Below are 19073 nucleotides of genomic sequence, written 5' to 3' on the forward strand. Positions count from 1 at the left end.
AAATGTTTCTTCACTTTGACTTCCTCCAGAAGCAGATTGCTAAGTAATGGTACATTTAGTATGATCACTGCAGAAATTACAAACTATTCCTAGCTTAAATATTACATCAAGTCTCATGACCACCTTCTTTTTTGTAGGAATTATTGACTCTAACTTCATCTTTGTCATTGATATACACAAGAAGTTGACCAAAAACAGCCTTATCATCAAACTTTGAAAGAGAATGTCTGTTTGCATGAACATAGCTCCCTGCAACAAAAATTCTTAGGTGATCAAGTTTTCCCACTGGTCAACTGCACAAGAGCTCATAATGAAATTAGTCTGAAGCTAAAGATCTTCAATTACGATTTAAAATACAGGCATTGTATTGCAAGTTTCTGCCCGGAATACTCTTGCTAGTTTTCTTGCATTGAGCATCAAACATGAAGCTTCAACAATTGCTCTATTTTCATGTTCGGCCACACTATTTATTCAGGAGTATAGGGTGGAGGAATCAGTGATTTTGTTCCCTTACCTATGAACAATTTCTTAACTGTGATGTTATTAAATTATTTAGACCCACCACCTCTAAACTGTTTAACACCATGTCCTTTCGTTTGAGCTTAATTTAAGAGTTGTTTAAGCACATCGTACACTTCATTTTTGTGCTTTGGAAAGAAAATTTGACGAAATTTACCGAAGTCGTCCTCAAAACATAAATAATATCGAGCACTTCAAAACAACTCTGTACTCATTGGTCAATTGACAACTATGCTGATTATTTCGCCAGCAATTGTGGATCGAATTGCTCATCATCTGAATGGTAACCTATGCATCTTTCCTAATGCGCAACTATCACAGAATTCATCATTACAGCCCTCTACATACATGATATGTTTCTTCTAGACATTCTTGACATGTTGTTTATTTTGATGACCGAATGTTTCGTTGTACAACGTTTCAAAAGACGTAACTGAGTTCCCTTGATTACAATTTTCAGGTATAACAACACACATATTTAACACATACAGCTCATTTTCCACGTACCCTTTCATAAAGATATCACCCCTGACTTTTTCTCGAATCCTGACTCCTTTACAACAAATGTTATATCCCAGTCGTTACATGTGGCTGCTTTGGCTGATAACAAATGAGCACTTACATCAGGTACATAAAAATCATTTTCCATTTTAGCACTCTATCATTCATTGTTTCGTCTTATTTCGATATAGACTGCCAAATGCATGCATTTTAGTACCTCGTTATCCTAATGAAACCACTTCAGGAGCATCAGATTCACTATACAAAAGTTTATTAAGAGTTGTATGCTTTGTAGCATCGTTATCACAGTACAACTTATTTACATGCATACAATTTGTACTACATGAACCTTTCGTGCATGAAGTAAACACGGTGTTCCCACTCACCTTCTTTTCTTGTCATGCGCCATTGCAGTCAAGAACCTTCAGTGAACTCTCCATTTTCCAATGACGCAGTTTTTTACATTTGTTGCACGTAAATTTTTATTTTGTCCGCTCTTTCGATATCTTTTTCCGTGTGTTAGAAACGACAAGTGCACTTACGTCCGTTGCATTTTGTTCATGGAATTCGATTGTACAAAGTTTTTCAATAATAAGTTCAAACTCTTATATACCGCTGGTTTTATCTCCCAGATATCTTTAAAATTATCATATTCTTTTCCCAGCGTAGATAAAATTCGACCATTTAATATCCTTTCAGACAACGTATTCTATTCATGTTTCGTTAATTCATCATTTAGATCTACGAATAACTTTCAGCTTACCCACACGTTTGCTAATATCTTCTGTTTCGTCTCATGTCACCCAAAAAAAGATTCCAGTTCAAGCATTGCGTGTTGCTATGCTCAAATTGCACATGTAGTTTGTCCCATATTTCTTTAGCATTTTTGCATGTCAACACAAGTTCAGAAACTGGGTAGCTTACCGCACTTGCTATCAGACTTGTTGCTTACGAGTGATCTCTTTTTTTTGCCATTTTTTCACTAGTAGGTTCGCGATGCAACACAACAGGTTCGCAGGTGCCGATAACAATGTTTTCGAGTTCATACAAACGGAGCATCATAGAGATGTGCCATTTGCATTTTGGCCACTCTTCAGGCCCTTCAAGCTTATCAATATTCACTTTATAATCTCCTTTTGTAGCCATTTTCTTATTGTAGAACTTGTTTCACCTAAGAGTTCTTCCAACCGCGCGCACTGCACTGAATCTTTGTTTTTTTATGTATTTTGTTCATTTGTAGGGGCCAGAGCCCATAACCTGTTGTAAAATGTTAAGTCCAAACAACACAGTTTTATTTATGAAGGGCATATTTTCTCAGGATACAGACACATAGGCCTACAACTTTACTTCATAATTAAAAATGATCTTCAAAGAAAATATATGAAAACAAGAATATTGAAACAGTATCAAGGAATAACGCTTTACAGTAAACTTTTTTTTCCTTTCATCACAACATTGTCTTTGACGCAGTCACTGACGTGTTTCCTCTCTGTTTTATATACTTCTTATTTTGTCGTTGAATGTGCTTTTCAACGGAGGAATATGAGTTACGGTTTGTTTTTTTGTGTTGCAATAAACTTAAATACCTAGCCTCACAACAGCATAAAGTTCTGTATAGAGAACGCTATGAAGCTCAATCTATGTCGAAATACAGTCTTATATTAGCTTGTGATCGAATTCATACACGAAGTCTGCGGTAATTGTACAGTCAAAGATCGTTGAGAATGCATCGGAATGATTTAGGGTAATTTCACACTAACTGGTCGTGGTCCCCTTTTTAAGTTTCCTGAATATTTGAACATTACTACCTTGCGCTTTAATTACGCGATGATGAATGTTACTGCACTTTAAAATGAATAACGAATCATTCAAATCGAGCTATCGATTTAATTTCGATAACTGCGAAAGGTATTGCAGTGTATCTCTGTTTAGCTCAAAACTGTATGACGGTGGGAAGCCGCTGAATTTGTGTTTGCGTTGAGGTATTTGCTGATCAGATTATATCGTATTCCTCGACTGTAGAACAAAGAAACATTTCACAACAGTTCCTAGATAATCCTAGAAACGTTGGTTTATTATTTTTATTTTATTGTTATCGTAATGACGTGCATTTATTGCATAAATTTTTGAATAAATGTCACTTATAAATGTTTTCCTTAGTTGATGGACGATACTTCTTGCAGAGATCTTGGAGTTGAAGACTGAAAAAGACGCACAGGAAACACTTTGTGGCCTTTATAATTTATCAGGATGTATTGTGGTAGCAGAACAGGCGCTATCGAAATACGCAGTTGCCAAGTTAATTGTTTTGTGCCGTGGAAGAGTTAATTCCCGTTTTAATGGTGACGGGCAGCACTTAATCAAAATCTTGTGGAGAGTTACAGTGCCTGGAACATAAATTTATAATATAGAACATCGCCTGATTCAAGTTAGAGGCTCTTCCAAAATATTTTCAAAAGTTGGGATTTATGTAGGAAGAGCTAACTCATCCTCTGTAAATCAGATGCTGTTTCAGCATGTAGAATTTTATGAAAATTTCAACGATCGGGGAAGTAATTAAGATCTCGACGTAATAAAAATATTTCGTTAGCTCACCCAAGCAGCCTCAATATTTCTGTATTGATCTTTGTTTCGTACTGCCTTTTTATGGGTATTCATCATTACTTTGCAGCAATGATATCAGTGTGCCATTACTGAAAATTAGCGTATGTGCATCGAAGGAAAATAAAATTTCAGTATTTATTCATAAGTAGCAAATGAAGAAACGGTAACAAAAATGTAGCAAAACATTGCCCATGTAGCTAATATATGTACAATAGTTGCTTCCAAATTGGTACTAAATAACTGATGAGATCTATGTGTGTGCTGAGAAATTATTTGAGAATGACCTCCATAATATTTCAATTAAGAGGTCTTATGTTGAACCATTCACATGTTTTAGCCGACATCCAACTCAAACACTTGTTACCTCAGATGCTTGCAATAGAAACAGGGGAACTCGCTTGAGATGACCCAGAGTTTCTTCTCAACAGAAATGCCATTACACCAAACCTATAACAGATATGAGATATAATGACTCGTGTTTCTCAGTTGTCAAAGACTACTACTAGAACTTCTCCATTGATTTTTATGAGACTCAGCGTCTTTTCAAGTAGGCTAGGCCTATGCAGCTCAGGTATGGCATCACCTACTGCACAAATTTGCCATTTTGCTGCAGTCTCTCTCAAAAAAGTAAAAGTGACCACATATCTTAATAAACGCAGAACAAGACATATGTATTAGAATATTTCTTCACTCACACTTAGGCCTGCATTGATTATGTCATAAATCATAAGTAGTTGCTAATCTGCTTACTTAACCCTGCCCCCCTCTGACTCACAGTGTAGAGGATAAAAGTGTTCTCCACTTACATCTATCCGCAGTTACAGTTTCTGCCTCTCTCACTGACAGTCTTACTCCCCTGCAGTGCTTCTTCTATTCCATTCTCACATTCTTTCTTGGCAGTCATTTCTCGGCTTCAATTCTAACCTCCATCATTAACCTTGATGCACAAATTTTCAATTTATACTGAACAGCTGCAAATGACATCTGTTGCTTTTGATAGTATTCATCAGAGGCTGTGAATTTTTTTCCCCCCCTATTGACTGTGTTCTAGGCCTGTCTCTTTGTTTTCTGTTTTCAGGACATGCCCCATTTTTTTCTAGTTTGATCTGAGCATTTGTTTGCCAGCTCATTGAACAAGATTTATAGAAACTTCCTGGCAGATTAAAACTGTGTGCCGGACCAAGACTCGAACTCGGGACCTTTGCCTTTTGAGGGCAAGTGCTCTACTGACTGAGCTACCCAAGCTCGAGTCACGCCCCGTCCTCACAGCTTTAATTCCGCCAGTACCTCGTCTCCTACCTTCCCAACTTTGCAGAAGCTCTCCTGCGAACCTTGCAGAACTTAATCTGCCATGAAGTTTCATATCAGCTCACACTCCGCTGCAGAGTGAGAATTTCATTCTAGAAACAACCCCAAGGCTGTGGCTAAGCCATGTCTCCGCAAAATCCTTTCTTCCAGGAGTGCTAGTTCTGCAAGGTTCGCAGGAGAGCTTCTGCGAAGTTTGGAAGGTAGGAGACGAGGTACTGGCGGAATTAAAGCTGTGAGCAAGGGGCGTAAGTCTTGCTTTGGTAGCTCAGTCGGTAGAGCACTTGCCCATGAAAGGCAAACGTCCTGAGTTCGAGTCTCGGTCCGGCACACAGTTTTAATCTGCCAGGAAGTTTCATATCAGTGCACACTCTGCTGCAGAGTGAAAATTTCATTCTAAGATTTGTAGAAGGTGGTCATTACTGGGATGTAGGTAAATCTGTATACTGCTCTGCCTCAATTGATATCTTTCTCGTTTTGAGAAACATCTCCCTGACTGCATTAAACAAGAGAGTATGTTGCCCCAACTAGTTTCCCTTATTTCTTCTTCCAACTTTCCATCTACACAGGTAACAACCTTTTTGAGGCATGATCACCCAACTGTGATCTTGAGCTTTTCTTCAGTTTGGTTTATAATCACAGTATTTGTTTTTCCATGTACGTGTGAATGTAATGCAATACATACTTCTGAAAATGTCATATTTATACCAGCAGTTCATGCACTATATTGTGTGAAATCATAATTCATTAATTTACCCACTTCAGCATAAAGCCCTGAAGTTGAAACCCTGTATATTACTCTACATATAACAGTAATACAGCAGTCTAAGTAACAGTTCATATAAGAGTAATACACCTAGGGTATAAGCAGTCGTAAGCTGGAAAATGCTACATTAGATCATGAACTTCCCATGTATGCAAGCTTCAATTTACGTTGTTTATGATGTCATGTAATCATCATTGTAACATCAAAATCTGGGAAAAGTACACCATATCTTTTGCCTTCTGTTCTTTTACTTTCTATTTTTTCTCAAATGATATTTTTTTGCAAGCAGATTATCCTTAGAATGTCTTGAAAGTCTCTTCGAGTTTGCTGCAGGATCCTGAAATTATCTCTGTTTGATATTTTGGCAATCCAACTGTTTGCCATCTTCAGGAGGATGCTGATGAGTCCTGCTGAGAACTGAGAGCACATTGCAAATCAGTGTCCTATATAGGCCTTCATACTGTACACGGTGCATGTGCCGTCAATCATGGTTGCAGCCCTCCAGAAGTGGGCAGGTGACGCCGCTGTCAGTAGAACACTGGTGGCAACGATATATCGCACTCGAGGATGATTTTTGAGCACTCAGACTGGCCATACTGAAGAACGTTCTGTTTCAGTGCGGGGTAGTATAGGATTTGACGTCCTGCTAAGAGGAAAACCGTTCTCTCTATTAATTAAACTATCCGCCAACCTAATTTCAATTGCCTCTTTATAGACACTGTTCCAAAAACCGTAAGTGTTGGCGACTATCAGTTTCATACTGTGTCCCTGCTACTGCTGATTTTTTCGAGGCTGTTGTAGCCTCGTATGATGGCAATGTTCCACACGTGTCATGAATTGTGTGAACTGTACAGCTGATGTAAGACTTCCCATATTGACAGAGAATTTTGTACACCGGCTTTCCTAAGTGCCAAATCATCTTTCACAGAACAGAGTAGTGCCCTAATCTTGGAATATGGGCGGAACACACTCTTAATGTTAAAATTCTTCCAGTCTTAAATGATATGCCCCCAGCATAAGGAATAAAGGCCACTGATCTATGTTCCTCTTCATGCACCTTTGGTCATGGTCCAAGCTCCATAGCCTGATGAATCTGCTCCTAATAGTATCCATTTTCTTTAAAAACAGCCATGAAATGCGCAAATTCAAGGGTTAAACTGTACGTGTTGGAAATGGCATATGCTCTACGCACCAAAGTCTTATGGACGCCACTGCGTTGGTGTGATGGCTGACAACTCTTAGACTTCAGACCCAAAGTATCATCTGGTTTTTTGTAAACCATAGCATCCAAAATTGGAAGCATCTCATCACTTTCAACCACCTCCTTTAATGCACAGTTGAAGACAGTTGGAGTGGTCCAAAAATCTATTAAGAACATCACATCCATGTGGCCAGACAAAAAATGTATCATCCACATATCTCCAGAAGCATGTTGGTTGCAAAGCTGAAGTCCTCCATAAATAAATTTCTGACTATGGGTGATAATGGACTACTCAGTCGCTAAATTGAAAATATGTGGATGTCAGCACATGGTGACAAAGCTTCACCAACTCTTCTTCCAGTTTTTCACTAACCAAACTAACAGACTCTTCTCCTGCAGATGGAGAACAGTTGGATCACCTAAATATCGAATCAAGTTGATTTTAGGATCCAGCAGCAAACCCAAAGAGACTTTTATTGGTGACAAAGCTTCACCAACTCTTCATCCAGTTTTTCACTAATCAAACTAACAGACTCTTCTCCTGAAGATGGAGAACAGTTGGATCACCTAAATATCGAATCGAGTTGGTTTTAGGATCCAGCAGCAAACCCAAAGAGACTTTTAAGACTTATTATGCTGGGAGAGCCTATGAAGTCATATCTTTAGAAAGGTCTGACCCTGTTTGCTTTTCTCTTTTTGATCTACGTAAGAAGAGTTCTTGTTTCATTTTACTCTTTCAAACACTACTAGATTTCTTACTCAATCTACCCATTTAATTTACTCCCTCTGTTTCTTAAGGAAGAGCTTTGAAGGAGCTTGAAATCTTCCTTTTGTGAATTGAAACTGATCCATATTTGTTATACAGGCTATTGCTTTTTCCCTTGCTTTCCACGGTCTTTCTTTTCCAGAGATCTGATATGACTGTCTTAAATATTCCTTTTGTAATATTTGGCCAATTCCACCCTCACATTATTCATCCACATAATTCTGAGATGCATACATTTCCACTTAATGAGTCCAAATCTATTGCTTAGTTTCTGAGTCGAAAACTACATTCTTGTGGCTATTATGCCTATTGTCATTATTTTCTTTGGTTATTTCTTCATAAATTTTTGATTGTCTTATTCATTTCTTGTATCTATTCTTTTTCTAGCTTTGTTAGCTTGCAGTTTTTGCCATCCAGTCCTTATATGTTTTACTTGCTTAGTTCATTGTTTGTTTTATATTATTGATTTCTTCCTATATGTGTTTTGATATACTTAGATTTCTTCTCATCATTCATTGTTTCAGTCATGCCCTGTGTTATCCATTTCTTCCTTGTTTTCTTGCACTGTTCACTCCCAACATTGTAAACATCTAAGTTTTCACCCTAACTTTTTTAGTGCAAGTAACAGCTTGTATCAAAACATTATTTGCACAACTGGAGATTACATCAGGAACATTGCACAGAATGCTTCTCACACTAGTGTCAGTAAGAAGAAAGTGAGTGGCTATATATGCAAAAGAGGAAGAACAAAGAACATGCTCCAAGAATAAGATAAAAAGATTTAGAATATAAATAGACAGACTAAACTAGTAAGCTGAATGAAATTGAGTCTCTGGTAAAACATCTGGCAGAAATAGTGACACTTTCAATTGGCCACGGAATTCAATGGCACCTTCCCCACAATGGCTGCCAACACTCCATCCAATAATAAACAAACAAATACAGGAGATAACAGAATTCATCAGATCATTAAAAAATAGTAATCCTACTGAATTTGCTGGTGCTTGTGGCACAGTATTTAAGTTTCATGCTGTCTAGATAGCGTTACCGTTAATCTACCTTTGTACTTGATCAGTGAGGCAGGGAATATTTCCTGACAGTCTTAAATTGGCTGTAGTATCAACTCTGTACAGAACTGGACCCAGGTCAACCACCTCCAATTACAGACCTTTGCCAACCTTTCAAATCTTTTCAAGGTGTTTGAGAAAATGGCCTTTGGTACATCAGAGCAGGTCTTGCCAGTTGAGGCCCAGTTTGGCTTTCATAAAGGGTTATCGCCGAAGAAAGTTATACAAGACTTCAGAAATTAAGTGTAGCAGGCCTAAACAGTGAAAAATTCTACTTGGCAGATTAAAGTTTTGTGGCATTAATTACATCACTTCACAACACAAAGCAGAAGGTGTCATTAATGGACTGCATCTCAGGCATGAAACTTAGTTAAAATGAGGGCACAGAACTAGTGTAGTGCCACAAGGATTGGTACTGAATCCACTCTTGTTCATAACCTACTTGAATTACTGTCTGTTGATTTTAAAGGACAGTTCAGAAACTGTAATGTTTGCCAAAGACAGGCATAGTAATCAAGGGTCCAGACTCACCCACAGCAGACAATCTGATGATAGATAACATTTGGTTTTGACATATTATGTGTTTTCAAACAATCAATAATGACCTTTTAGCACCTGATGTACACAATAGTGATTATAGGCTAAATGAAACACACTGTAGATAAGAAGTTAAAATGGAATCAATGCATAACTGAACTATTAATAACAGCTCAGTTGAGTTTTATAACCCCCATTCTGTTGACCTAACAACAAGAGTTGGCTTATTTTACAAATTTTCACTTATGATTATGTTGTGGAATTATACTCTGCACCAAATAGTGTCTATGCAGTAGATGTGAACAATAAGATCATCATGTAAAGTAGATTACTGTACTGACACATTTTTTTTTTTTTTATAAAGATCCTCAAAGTTGTCCAATCGCTTCCAAGTACAGCTACTCTTTACTGCTTATTACTGCTGCTAATGAAAATCAATTTCAACTGAACTGTAATTTATACAGTCTCAATACAAAACACGAAAATAACATGGGTTGGTTTTACTAATACATCAGTTACAAGTAAATGAAGTAAATGATGATCCCTATCAGCATTTGTTCCTGGTAAGGATCTAGCATTTTTGATACTGTTTTTCAATGCATATGTGATGTGGGTAAGAGTAAAGTCTATTTGGCTTGTTCTGAAATCCCGTGGTTCTTTCCATGTGTACCATTAGAACAAAGTATCAGTAATCCGTACATACTTTCCCTCGCAGAAGCTTCTACCCATATTGGCGGTTTCATTTTTTTACCGAGTTGAAACAACTACACAGTTTCTCCTTCCTTTCCTGTGCCAGTAATGCTACTTAACTCACCAGTTATAAAATAAATCACCTTTCTTGCAATTTTGGGTCAAGTGAACATACCGATATTGGGTGTTGGCTTCATCTGGTAACTTAATTATATTGCAGTGTGTAACATCATACATGTGCACGCAGGAAGAGAACTGTATACTGATAAAGTTTATTTTGTGTCTGTATTAGTTTTTGGAATGTAGGTTCTGGTGACAGACTAATCTGTAGTGTAGGCCAAGATATATGTTATGTCGGGATGTGATAATTTGTTTGAGAGTTGGCTTATCAGTATCGATCACTTTTGATCCCAGTTCTCATCTACTTCTTTTCCGTTGATGTCTGAAGTTGGCGTGTTGACATAAGTTTCATTTATCAGTGCAAAAATTGTGTCCTCCCATACCCATCAGTTTGAAGAAAGGGTGAGGGGGGGGTGCTTAATTGCCAACCTACATTTACTGAAGAAGCGTTGCTTCATTGCTTGCGATAGAAGTAGACAAAATCAATGGCTGATATAGCAGGACCGCAGTATGCTGTGCCCTCTGTAAGCAAATCAATGTGTTACACACACATGAAAGAAAGTACTAGCTGAGTACGATCGATACTATTACACCTGGGACTATTATGAGGGTCCCCCCCCCCCCCCCACACGAGGAGACGCTGAACCACTAGATAGTATATGTGTAACTGTCATAAAATCATTCACAGTGCGCTTTTCTCAGTCACCTCTGTTTACTGTAATGTCACCCTATGTTTCCAGTAACAGGCATGGGGGTCCATTGCAGTAGTATCATGGTCGCATAGTATAGTTCAAATCAGATGTATGAGCAGAAATATCTGTGTGGAAGCACAGGCTGCTCAAATCGTACTATATGTGAATTTTGCTGATGAAGTAAGTAAAGAGAGAGAAGACTGAGGCACATGCTGATAAATGGCTCTCATACAATGTTTAATTTGTTGAAAGTACACCCTGAGAAGTGCAAACTCTCAGCGTAAGACTGTGTATAAATTAATGTGAACAACATTTCTTTAAATTTTGTGATGCTTCTAGGCTGTGCAGCTTTCATCTCCTTGGGAAGAATGATTCAAGCAGTAAAATAACTGAGGGGAGAAATAGCAGTGCAGTGTTTATCACTGACACATTGCTGTGATTACCAGTAACCTTATCACTGCCTTACATTCAAGATTATTATGAAGTCTACAATGTACTACACTATGATTTCTAGACCATAAGGCTTTACATGTAGCTCATCTGTTCCTCCAGTTACTCCCTGCATGTGTGACGTCTGTGCCTCTCTATCTCCATCTGTACCTTGAGGCAAGTCGATGAGAGCCTCATACAGTTACTATGCATGCTCCAACAGTTTGGGTGATCCAATAGTTTGTTCAATGCAGTTGTGATTCTCACTGTGATGTAGTTGGTGATTATTTCTATGTTTCTTGGCGAGGCTTCATAACTCTGGCAGAACAGTGCCAGCTCCTGGTCTTATTTTAACACTAAAACCAAGTAGATCACTTCATTAGATGAGTTCCCAACTGGTACTGAAGTTTTCACATCAACATTGTCTACCTCTTGGTGGGGTAGTTCTAAAACACTTCATTTGCAGAGAACTCGTGTTGTTTCAGATATTGAGGGCTAAAGTGTGCACAGCAGTTAGTGAGAATAAGAAGAAATCAAGGACCATGGCAGAAACTTTTGAGGTATGTTAACAGTTTTGTATTACACCAAAATATGGAAGTCAGTCAGGAGGATATTAAGGGAAGTCTACAGAAAAAGAGGATTTCTGAATAATGATACACAAGTTTTGTTGCAGTGTGGACTTTCAGGTTTGACATAACTTAGTAGAACTGCCCCTTTTTGAGGATGCCTTCAAATGAAGTTTATAAGATCGAAAAATTAGAGAAATTATTTTAAGATGCAAATCAGCCTACCATAGGCGATTATACGAGGGCAGTTCAATAAGTAATGCAACACTTTTTTTTTTCTCGGCCAATTTTGGTTGAAAAAACCGGAAATTTCTTGTGGAATATTTTCAAACATTCCCGCTTCGTCTCGTATAGTTTCATTGACTTCCGACAGCTGGCAGCGCTGTACGGAGCTGTTAAAATGGCGTCTGTAACGGATGTGCGTTGCAAACAACGGGCAGTGATCGAGTTTCTTTTGGCGGAAAACCAGGGCATCTCAGATATTCATAGGCGCTTGCAGAATGTCTACGGTGATCTGTTAGTGGACAAAAGCATGGTGAGTCGTTGGGCAAAGCGTGTGTCATCGCCGCCGCAAGGTCAAGCAAGACTGTCTGATCTCCCGCGTGCGGGCCGGCCGTGCACAGCTGTGACTCCTGCAATGGCGGAGCGTGCGAACACACTCGTTCGAGATGATCGACGGATCACCATCAAACAACTCAGTGCTCAACTTGACATCTCTGTTGGTAGTGCTGTCACAATTGTTCACCAGTTGGGATATTCAAAGGTTTGTTCCCGCTGGGTCCCTCTTTGTCTAACCAAACACCATAAAGAGCAAAGGAGAACCATCTGTGCGGAATTGCTTGCTCGTCATGTGGCTGAGGGTGACAATTTCTTGTCAAAGATTGTTACAGGCGATGAAACATGGGTTCATCACTTCGAACCTGAAACGAAACGGCAATCAATGGAGTGGCGCCACACCCACTCCCCTACCAAGAAAAAGTTTAAAGCCATACCCTCAGCTGGTAAAGTCATGGTTACAGTCTTCTGGGACGCTGAAGGGGTTATTCTGTTCGATGTCCTTCCCCATGGTCAAACGATCAACTCTGAAGTGTATTGTGCTACTCTTCAGAAATTGAAGAAACGACTTCAGCGTGTTCGTAGGCACAAAAATCAGAACGAACTTCTCCTTCTTCATGACAACGCAAGACCTCACACAAGTCTTCGCACCCGAGAGGAGCTCACAAAACTTCAGTGGACTTTTCTTCCTCATGCACCCTACAGCCCCGATCTCGCACCGTCGGATTTCCATATGTTTGGCCCAATGAAGGACGCAATCCGTGGGAGGCACTACGCGGATAATGAAGAAGTTATTGATGCAGTACGACGTTGGCTCCGACATCGACCAGTGGAATGGTACCGTGCAGGCATACAGGCCCTCATTTCAAGGTGGCGTAAGGCTGTAGCATTGAATGGAGATTACGTTGAAAAATAGTGTTGTGTAGCTAAAAGATTGGGGAATAACCTGGTGTATTTCAATGCTGAATAAAACAACCCCTGTTTCAGAAAAAAAAGTGTTGCATTACTTATTGAACTGCCCTTGTACTACACTGAGGATAAAGTAAGGAGCTCAAAACAATACAACACTGGACTCTCATTTGGGAGGGCGTCAGTTCAATCCCACGTCCGGCTATCCTGATTTAGGTTTTCCATGATTTCCCTAAATCACTCCAGGCAAATGCTGGGATGGTTTCTCTGACAGGGCACAGCCAACTTCCTTCCATAATCTAAATGGACTGATGACTGCACTGTTTGGTCTCTTCCCCCAAATCAGCCCAACCCAAAATAATACAGTAGTGTACGTAGTTTTGACATGAAGGGAAATCTGCACACTTCATCATGTTGTAACTGACATTAATTGTTGTAGAAAGTATAACTATGTCAGTTACAACATGATGAAGTCTGCAAATTTCCCTTCATGTCAAAACTAAGTACACTACTGTATTATTTTTTTTGCACTACTCATTATATTATCCTCAGCGTAGTATGATCCCTTATGGCAAGCTGTTTTATATCTTAAAATAATTTCTCTAATTTTTCAATCTTATAAACTTAATTTGAAGGCATCCTCAAAAAGGGACAGTTGTAGTTTCATTACTCAAATAAGGAACAGGCAGTATCATAGAAAAGTTAAGCTGTTCTAAACCTTAAAGGTAGGTTTGAACACTGCCATGGTTTGTTGGAGTGATTGAAGTGGTATACTCCTGTTTTCCTCCGACCTTTGAAGTAACAGCCAGTCAATTTTAGGGAAATGTACAGTTTAACATGAGATCTGGATCGTGGTGCAACTTGGCATTATCGCATTAACAGCTCGTTGTCAAAGAAGTAATTTCTGTCCAAAAAAGATCAGCTGAGGATAGAGCTCTAGATCTTAGGGTTTGTACTCTGGCACTGCATCAGTTTTGACTGTGGCCCTGAGCAATCATAGCATAGCAATGCTCTAACATGATGTGTAGAAAGATGTAAGAGAAGACGATTTACATATGTCCCATGTAGATTACAACCCCAAAATCTTGAAAATCGGTTTTTAATATAAGACAGTGCACACTAACGAATATAGAAATTGGTATCAGCCTGATTGTGTCTTCCCACAGATTCTCAGTTGAACCCGGGGAGCCGGCCGCGGTGGTCTCGCGGTTCTAGGTGCGCAGTCTGGAACTGTGCGACTGCTACGGTCGCAGGTTCGAATCCTGCCTCGGGCATGGATGTGTGTGATATCCTTAGGTTAGTTAGGTTTAAGCAGTTCTAAGTTCTAGGGGACTGATGACTACAGCTGTTAAGTCCCATAGTGCTCAGAGCCATTTTGAACCCGGGGAGTTTGGTGGCCAGGGGAATACAGTAAACTCCTGTGCTCCATGAACCATGCACATATATTGCAAACTCTGTGACATATTGCATTGTCTTGCTGGTAGATGCCATTGTGTCAAGGAAGCAAAGCAAACTGCATGTTGCAGTGGACATGGTTCCCAATGATAGAGCCATACTTGTGTTGATCCACAGTATCTTACAGAATGACGAGATCAACCAGGCAATGCCACAATAACATTCCTCAAACCATAGTTCACTCTCATCTGGCCTGGACCTTTGCAACAATTGTAGCAGGTACATACATGCTAATAAGCATCTGTTCAGTGGAGCATAAAATGTGATTCATCTGAAAAGGCCAACTGTCGCCACTCAGTGGGTGTCCAGTTGCAGTATTGGTGTGCAAATTGCAGCCTTTGTTGTCGATTAACAGCAGTTAGCATGAGTACATAAACCAGGTGCCTGCTGCAGAGGCCCATGTGCAGCAAAGTTTTCTGACTATCATTGAGGAGGCACTGTTGATAGCCGCCCCTGGGTTCATCAGAGTCCTCAGTTGCACATATGTTCACCCGTACATGTCTCCGCAACCATCATTCATCCCCTTCATCTATGGCTCATGATGCATCACATTGCATTGCCATTTTGCCATACACCGTATCTCTTAACCACACTGGCACACAAAGAGTTTACAAACTTAGCCATTTTGGAAATGCTACCACCCTTGGCCCCAAGCCAAAGGCATCAAGTAAATCGCTCCGTCTCCGCATTATGACAAGATGGCCCAGTTTTCTGCATCCCCCAGACCACCCGTTCTTATGTCCTTAATAACAAAACTGCTCGTCTATGATACTGCAATGCTGACTCCTATGGTAGAAAGAATGTCTTTCAATGTGAAGACCATGAGATTGTAAATTAGATTGCACTCTTCACTTATTAGCCATTAATATCAATGTTATTGATGTTAGAAACTTTGCTAAGTGGAAATTTCAGTTCGAAAATAAACCTTAAGCACCTATAAGCCTTTCTTCACTTTTCCCTTTGTTCATCTCACAACATCTTTGGAGTGATCTTGTTAGGATTTATGAGAGATATGAATTGACATATTGAAGTGGCAGAACTGATTTTTATGAGGTACCTCAGTTGATAAACTCATTGATCATAGAAGGCAAAGATGTGCACAGTTTTAATCAGTGTCTGATTTTAGTTTTAATATGATTTTAAAAAATCCACAAAACATACACTTGAATGAGTATATGTATTGCTGTTTTTTTGTCTAGGCTGATGACTAGTATTTACAGCCGTGTGATATTCCCAATCTTGATAAAAGTTGCACAAAACAATCACTTGATTCCTGTCTAAACCATTCTCTTTCACATTGAAAAAAAAAAAAAAAAAAAGAATTGCAAGAAGTGATGTCTTGTAGTAGTAATTCACTGTATTTTTATTTTCTATGTAATGTTGTATGTTTGTTGTTTTATTTTAAGAGTAGTAATTTGCTTTCTTTTTAATTTTTAGCATGTCCCAGGTATCTCACGAAGGATGCAGTGCAGTAGAAAATGATATTTCATCAACTTATCTGCGTGCAGACTCCAGTACCAAGTCTGTCTCTGTTGTGACAGAAAGCATAATAAACAATGTTAAAGAAAAGTTGCCTGATCAAGGAGACAATAGCTTATCTTCTGGTGTACCACTGAAGGCATCCAGTGGTGAAAAGGAGAAAATGAGAGATAATAAAATCTCCTGTGGTGTATCAACGAATGTCACGTTCACATGTAGCACTTGTTTCAAACAGTTCTTATCAAAATCAGCCCTTATCAGACATGTCTTTATTCACTTGCCTGATGCACCAAAGCCAGGAGATATATGTGAACTATGTGGTGAAGTGTTTCAATCAGCAGAATTTCTTCAAAGACATGTTGTGTCATTCCATGTTGGAAAATCTGTTAGGAATGGTGCATTGATTGGACAGGATAGTGAAATACCTGTAACAAATAGTCCTTGTGAAGATTCTTTTGAACCACCAAGGAAAAAACAGCGCTGTGTGGATACAACTGGCAATATTCTCATCTGTACTCTTTGTGACAAGAGTTTTTTGCGTTTAGACTTACTCCGGAAGCACTACATGGTACACACGGGTGAGAAACCATATCGTTGTGAGGTATGTGGCAAGACATTTGTCCAGAGAGGTTTGCTTGGTAGGCATCAGTTTGTACATAGTGCTGTGCAACCATTTGCATGCAACTCGTGTCCTGAACGATTTTCAAACACACAAGCCTTGAGACAACACACTCTTGTTCATACCAGTGGAAGTGGTTTAGTGTACAATTGTGAGATGTGTGGTGTACCATTTACTGAACATGCTGGCCTTAGACGTCACTGGATGAGCCACTCAGGAGAAGATCCTTACCAGTGTGATATATGCAGCAAGTCATTTGCTCATCCTGGTCACCTTAGAATGCATCGGCTTGGTCATCTTGAAGAGATACAATTTTTATAAAATCTTTGACAGTTAAATCTTTTGTGCTATTCATTCTTAAATCCAAGATACACACCCAAGTTTCCCCCTTCCAACAGTGAAGCAGTCATGAGTAGTATCTGTAAATGTGGACTGTAGTTACAGATCATCATCATCATCATTACCATTACCAATTTGTGTCTTCCTTGACACTGTTAATATTGTTGTTGATTAATTTTTTTTTCTTTTGAAAGTTTGCAATTATAAGACTCATCATTATAGCCTTGATTGCTCTCCTCACTATTCCCTACAGTTATTTCTTGACCTCCAACTGCTTCAGAATTAATGGAGGCAAAAAGTATAGACTTGTTTTATCAGTTGTTCTTGGGTGGAATATTGAACCATTAATTTTACATTAATTTTGACTGTCAGTCTGTCAGTCAATGCTGTTAACTTGTTTAAATGCTTTAGCTGTAATTAAATAATTAATTGTTACAGCTTTTATGTTGATGGCTGCTTTGTTTTAAGTTCCTAAGTGTAATTAACCGCCCAAAAGTTTTGTGTGTGATAGAGAGATGAATTTTCAACAAAGCGAAGTACCAATAAAGTGTGATTTGCAACAATCTAAAAATGTTGTAAGCATAATTTTTTATATTCAAAACAGTTTGTGTTAAACACTATTAAAATTATGTTGCTAGGACTGCAGAATAAACAAAATTATTAATTTTGTGCAGTTTGTTATTTGTGACTGAAAATGTTGACTTTCACATTTCTTTCAGCATTAAAATTTTATTTATATGCTTTAAAATATGGGGCTGCCCTCTTAATTTTTATGGCATGGTGTTGTAACATGGTAAAATTTCTCTTCTTTTATTGTTATTGTGGAAGAGGAGTTGAGTGCGGGAGGGCCTCATGTTGATCCAGCACTCAGAAAATTTCATGCAAACAACTGTTTGTACTCTGTCATTCAATTTTAATCACATACATAACAACCAGAAGTGGGTGACAGAGGTTGCTTTCACTTTTTGGATACAGATAATTTAAAATAAATCAACTTCTGTTGTCTCAACATTAGCAGAATATAGGTGGTAAGTAAAGCATGATAAAAAAAAATGGGAAAGTGATATGGTATTGGTTATTTGTGGTTTGATAAATGCTGAAAACTATGACTGACAAGCTGTATGATAGTCAAAATGAAGAGAAAGTTTGAAAAATTATTTATTTTTGGGCCCAATGTTTTCTTCTTTTCTTTTTTGTCATTATGTGATTGGTATTATATCACCCCAATAGCCAGTAATAGCATTTGCTGTTCATGCAGAGTGGATGCTGATTCGCCAGGCATTAACTATTTTCAGTGCAAACAAGTGGTGATCTAAACAGACATACAACAGTGAAAATACTTGTTTGCACATTAAAAAAAATCTGTTATCTTTTTTAAGGTTTACCTGCAGGAAGACAAAAGTATACTCACCATGATTTATTAATGTACAAGTAACCACTAGATCAGTGGTTCCCGCTGTGGGTAAAATGTGATTTCCTGTGGGGTAAAAACAAAAGAGTACAATTATGTTTCTAGTCATAAAATTAAATTATACTTTAATGCATGACATGTTGTTGGAATTTCTGCTTGTGAAATTAATGTATGAACATAATCTTTCTCACGTAATCCATCAACCACACACATACTGTTTACTTTGCACCTTCATCTCTGACAGTAAAATTGAAACAAAAACATAATATATGCTTGAATATCTCATGAGAATGCCGTCTCCAAGTTGTTAGTTCTTGCAATAGACCAAAAAGTGCTTCTTATTTCACTTCACAAAGAAAAGTGAAATAACTGACAGCACAACAATAACTACTTAATGGCTACTGTACTGCTATAATGCCCACACTTTATTGTTATTGCTGTTATTGTTAGAGACCGTGGTCAAACACAAAGTATTAGCATCCCAAAATCTTCAGTTTCTGCCAGTTCAGAAGTAAAGACAATCAAATGATTTACAAACAGTAG

General features: G+C 38.5%; 1 protein-coding gene across 3 annotated transcripts; it reads left to right on the plus strand.

The window, feature by feature from the left end:
- Positions 1-2933: 2933 nt before the first annotated feature.
- LOC124798750 (zinc finger protein 135-like) lies at positions 2934-17754 on the plus strand. 3 transcript variants are annotated; one of them, XM_047262281.1, is made up of 3 exons: positions 2941-3002; positions 11683-11757; positions 16120-17754. In XM_047262281.1, exon 3 carries the CDS (start codon positions 16121-16123, stop codon positions 17099-17101), a length of 981 nt encoding a protein of 326 aa, XP_047118237.1. In that variant the 5' UTR covers positions 2941-3002; positions 11683-11757; position 16120; the 3' UTR covers positions 17102-17754. The 3 variants fall into 3 exon arrangements, with proteins under 3 accessions (XP_047118244.1, XP_047118237.1, XP_047118251.1); XM_047262288.1 differs by lacking the exon at positions 11683-11757 and having other exon boundaries at positions 2934-3002; XM_047262295.1 differs by lacking the exon at positions 11683-11757 and having other exon boundaries at positions 2963-3086.
- The last annotated feature ends 1319 nt before the right edge of the window (positions 17755-19073 follow it).

This window comes from Schistocerca piceifrons, chromosome 1 (genome assembly GCF_021461385.2).
Source record: "Schistocerca piceifrons isolate TAMUIC-IGC-003096 chromosome 1, iqSchPice1.1, whole genome shotgun sequence".
Lineage (NCBI taxonomy): Eukaryota > Metazoa > Arthropoda > Insecta > Orthoptera > Acrididae > Schistocerca > Schistocerca piceifrons.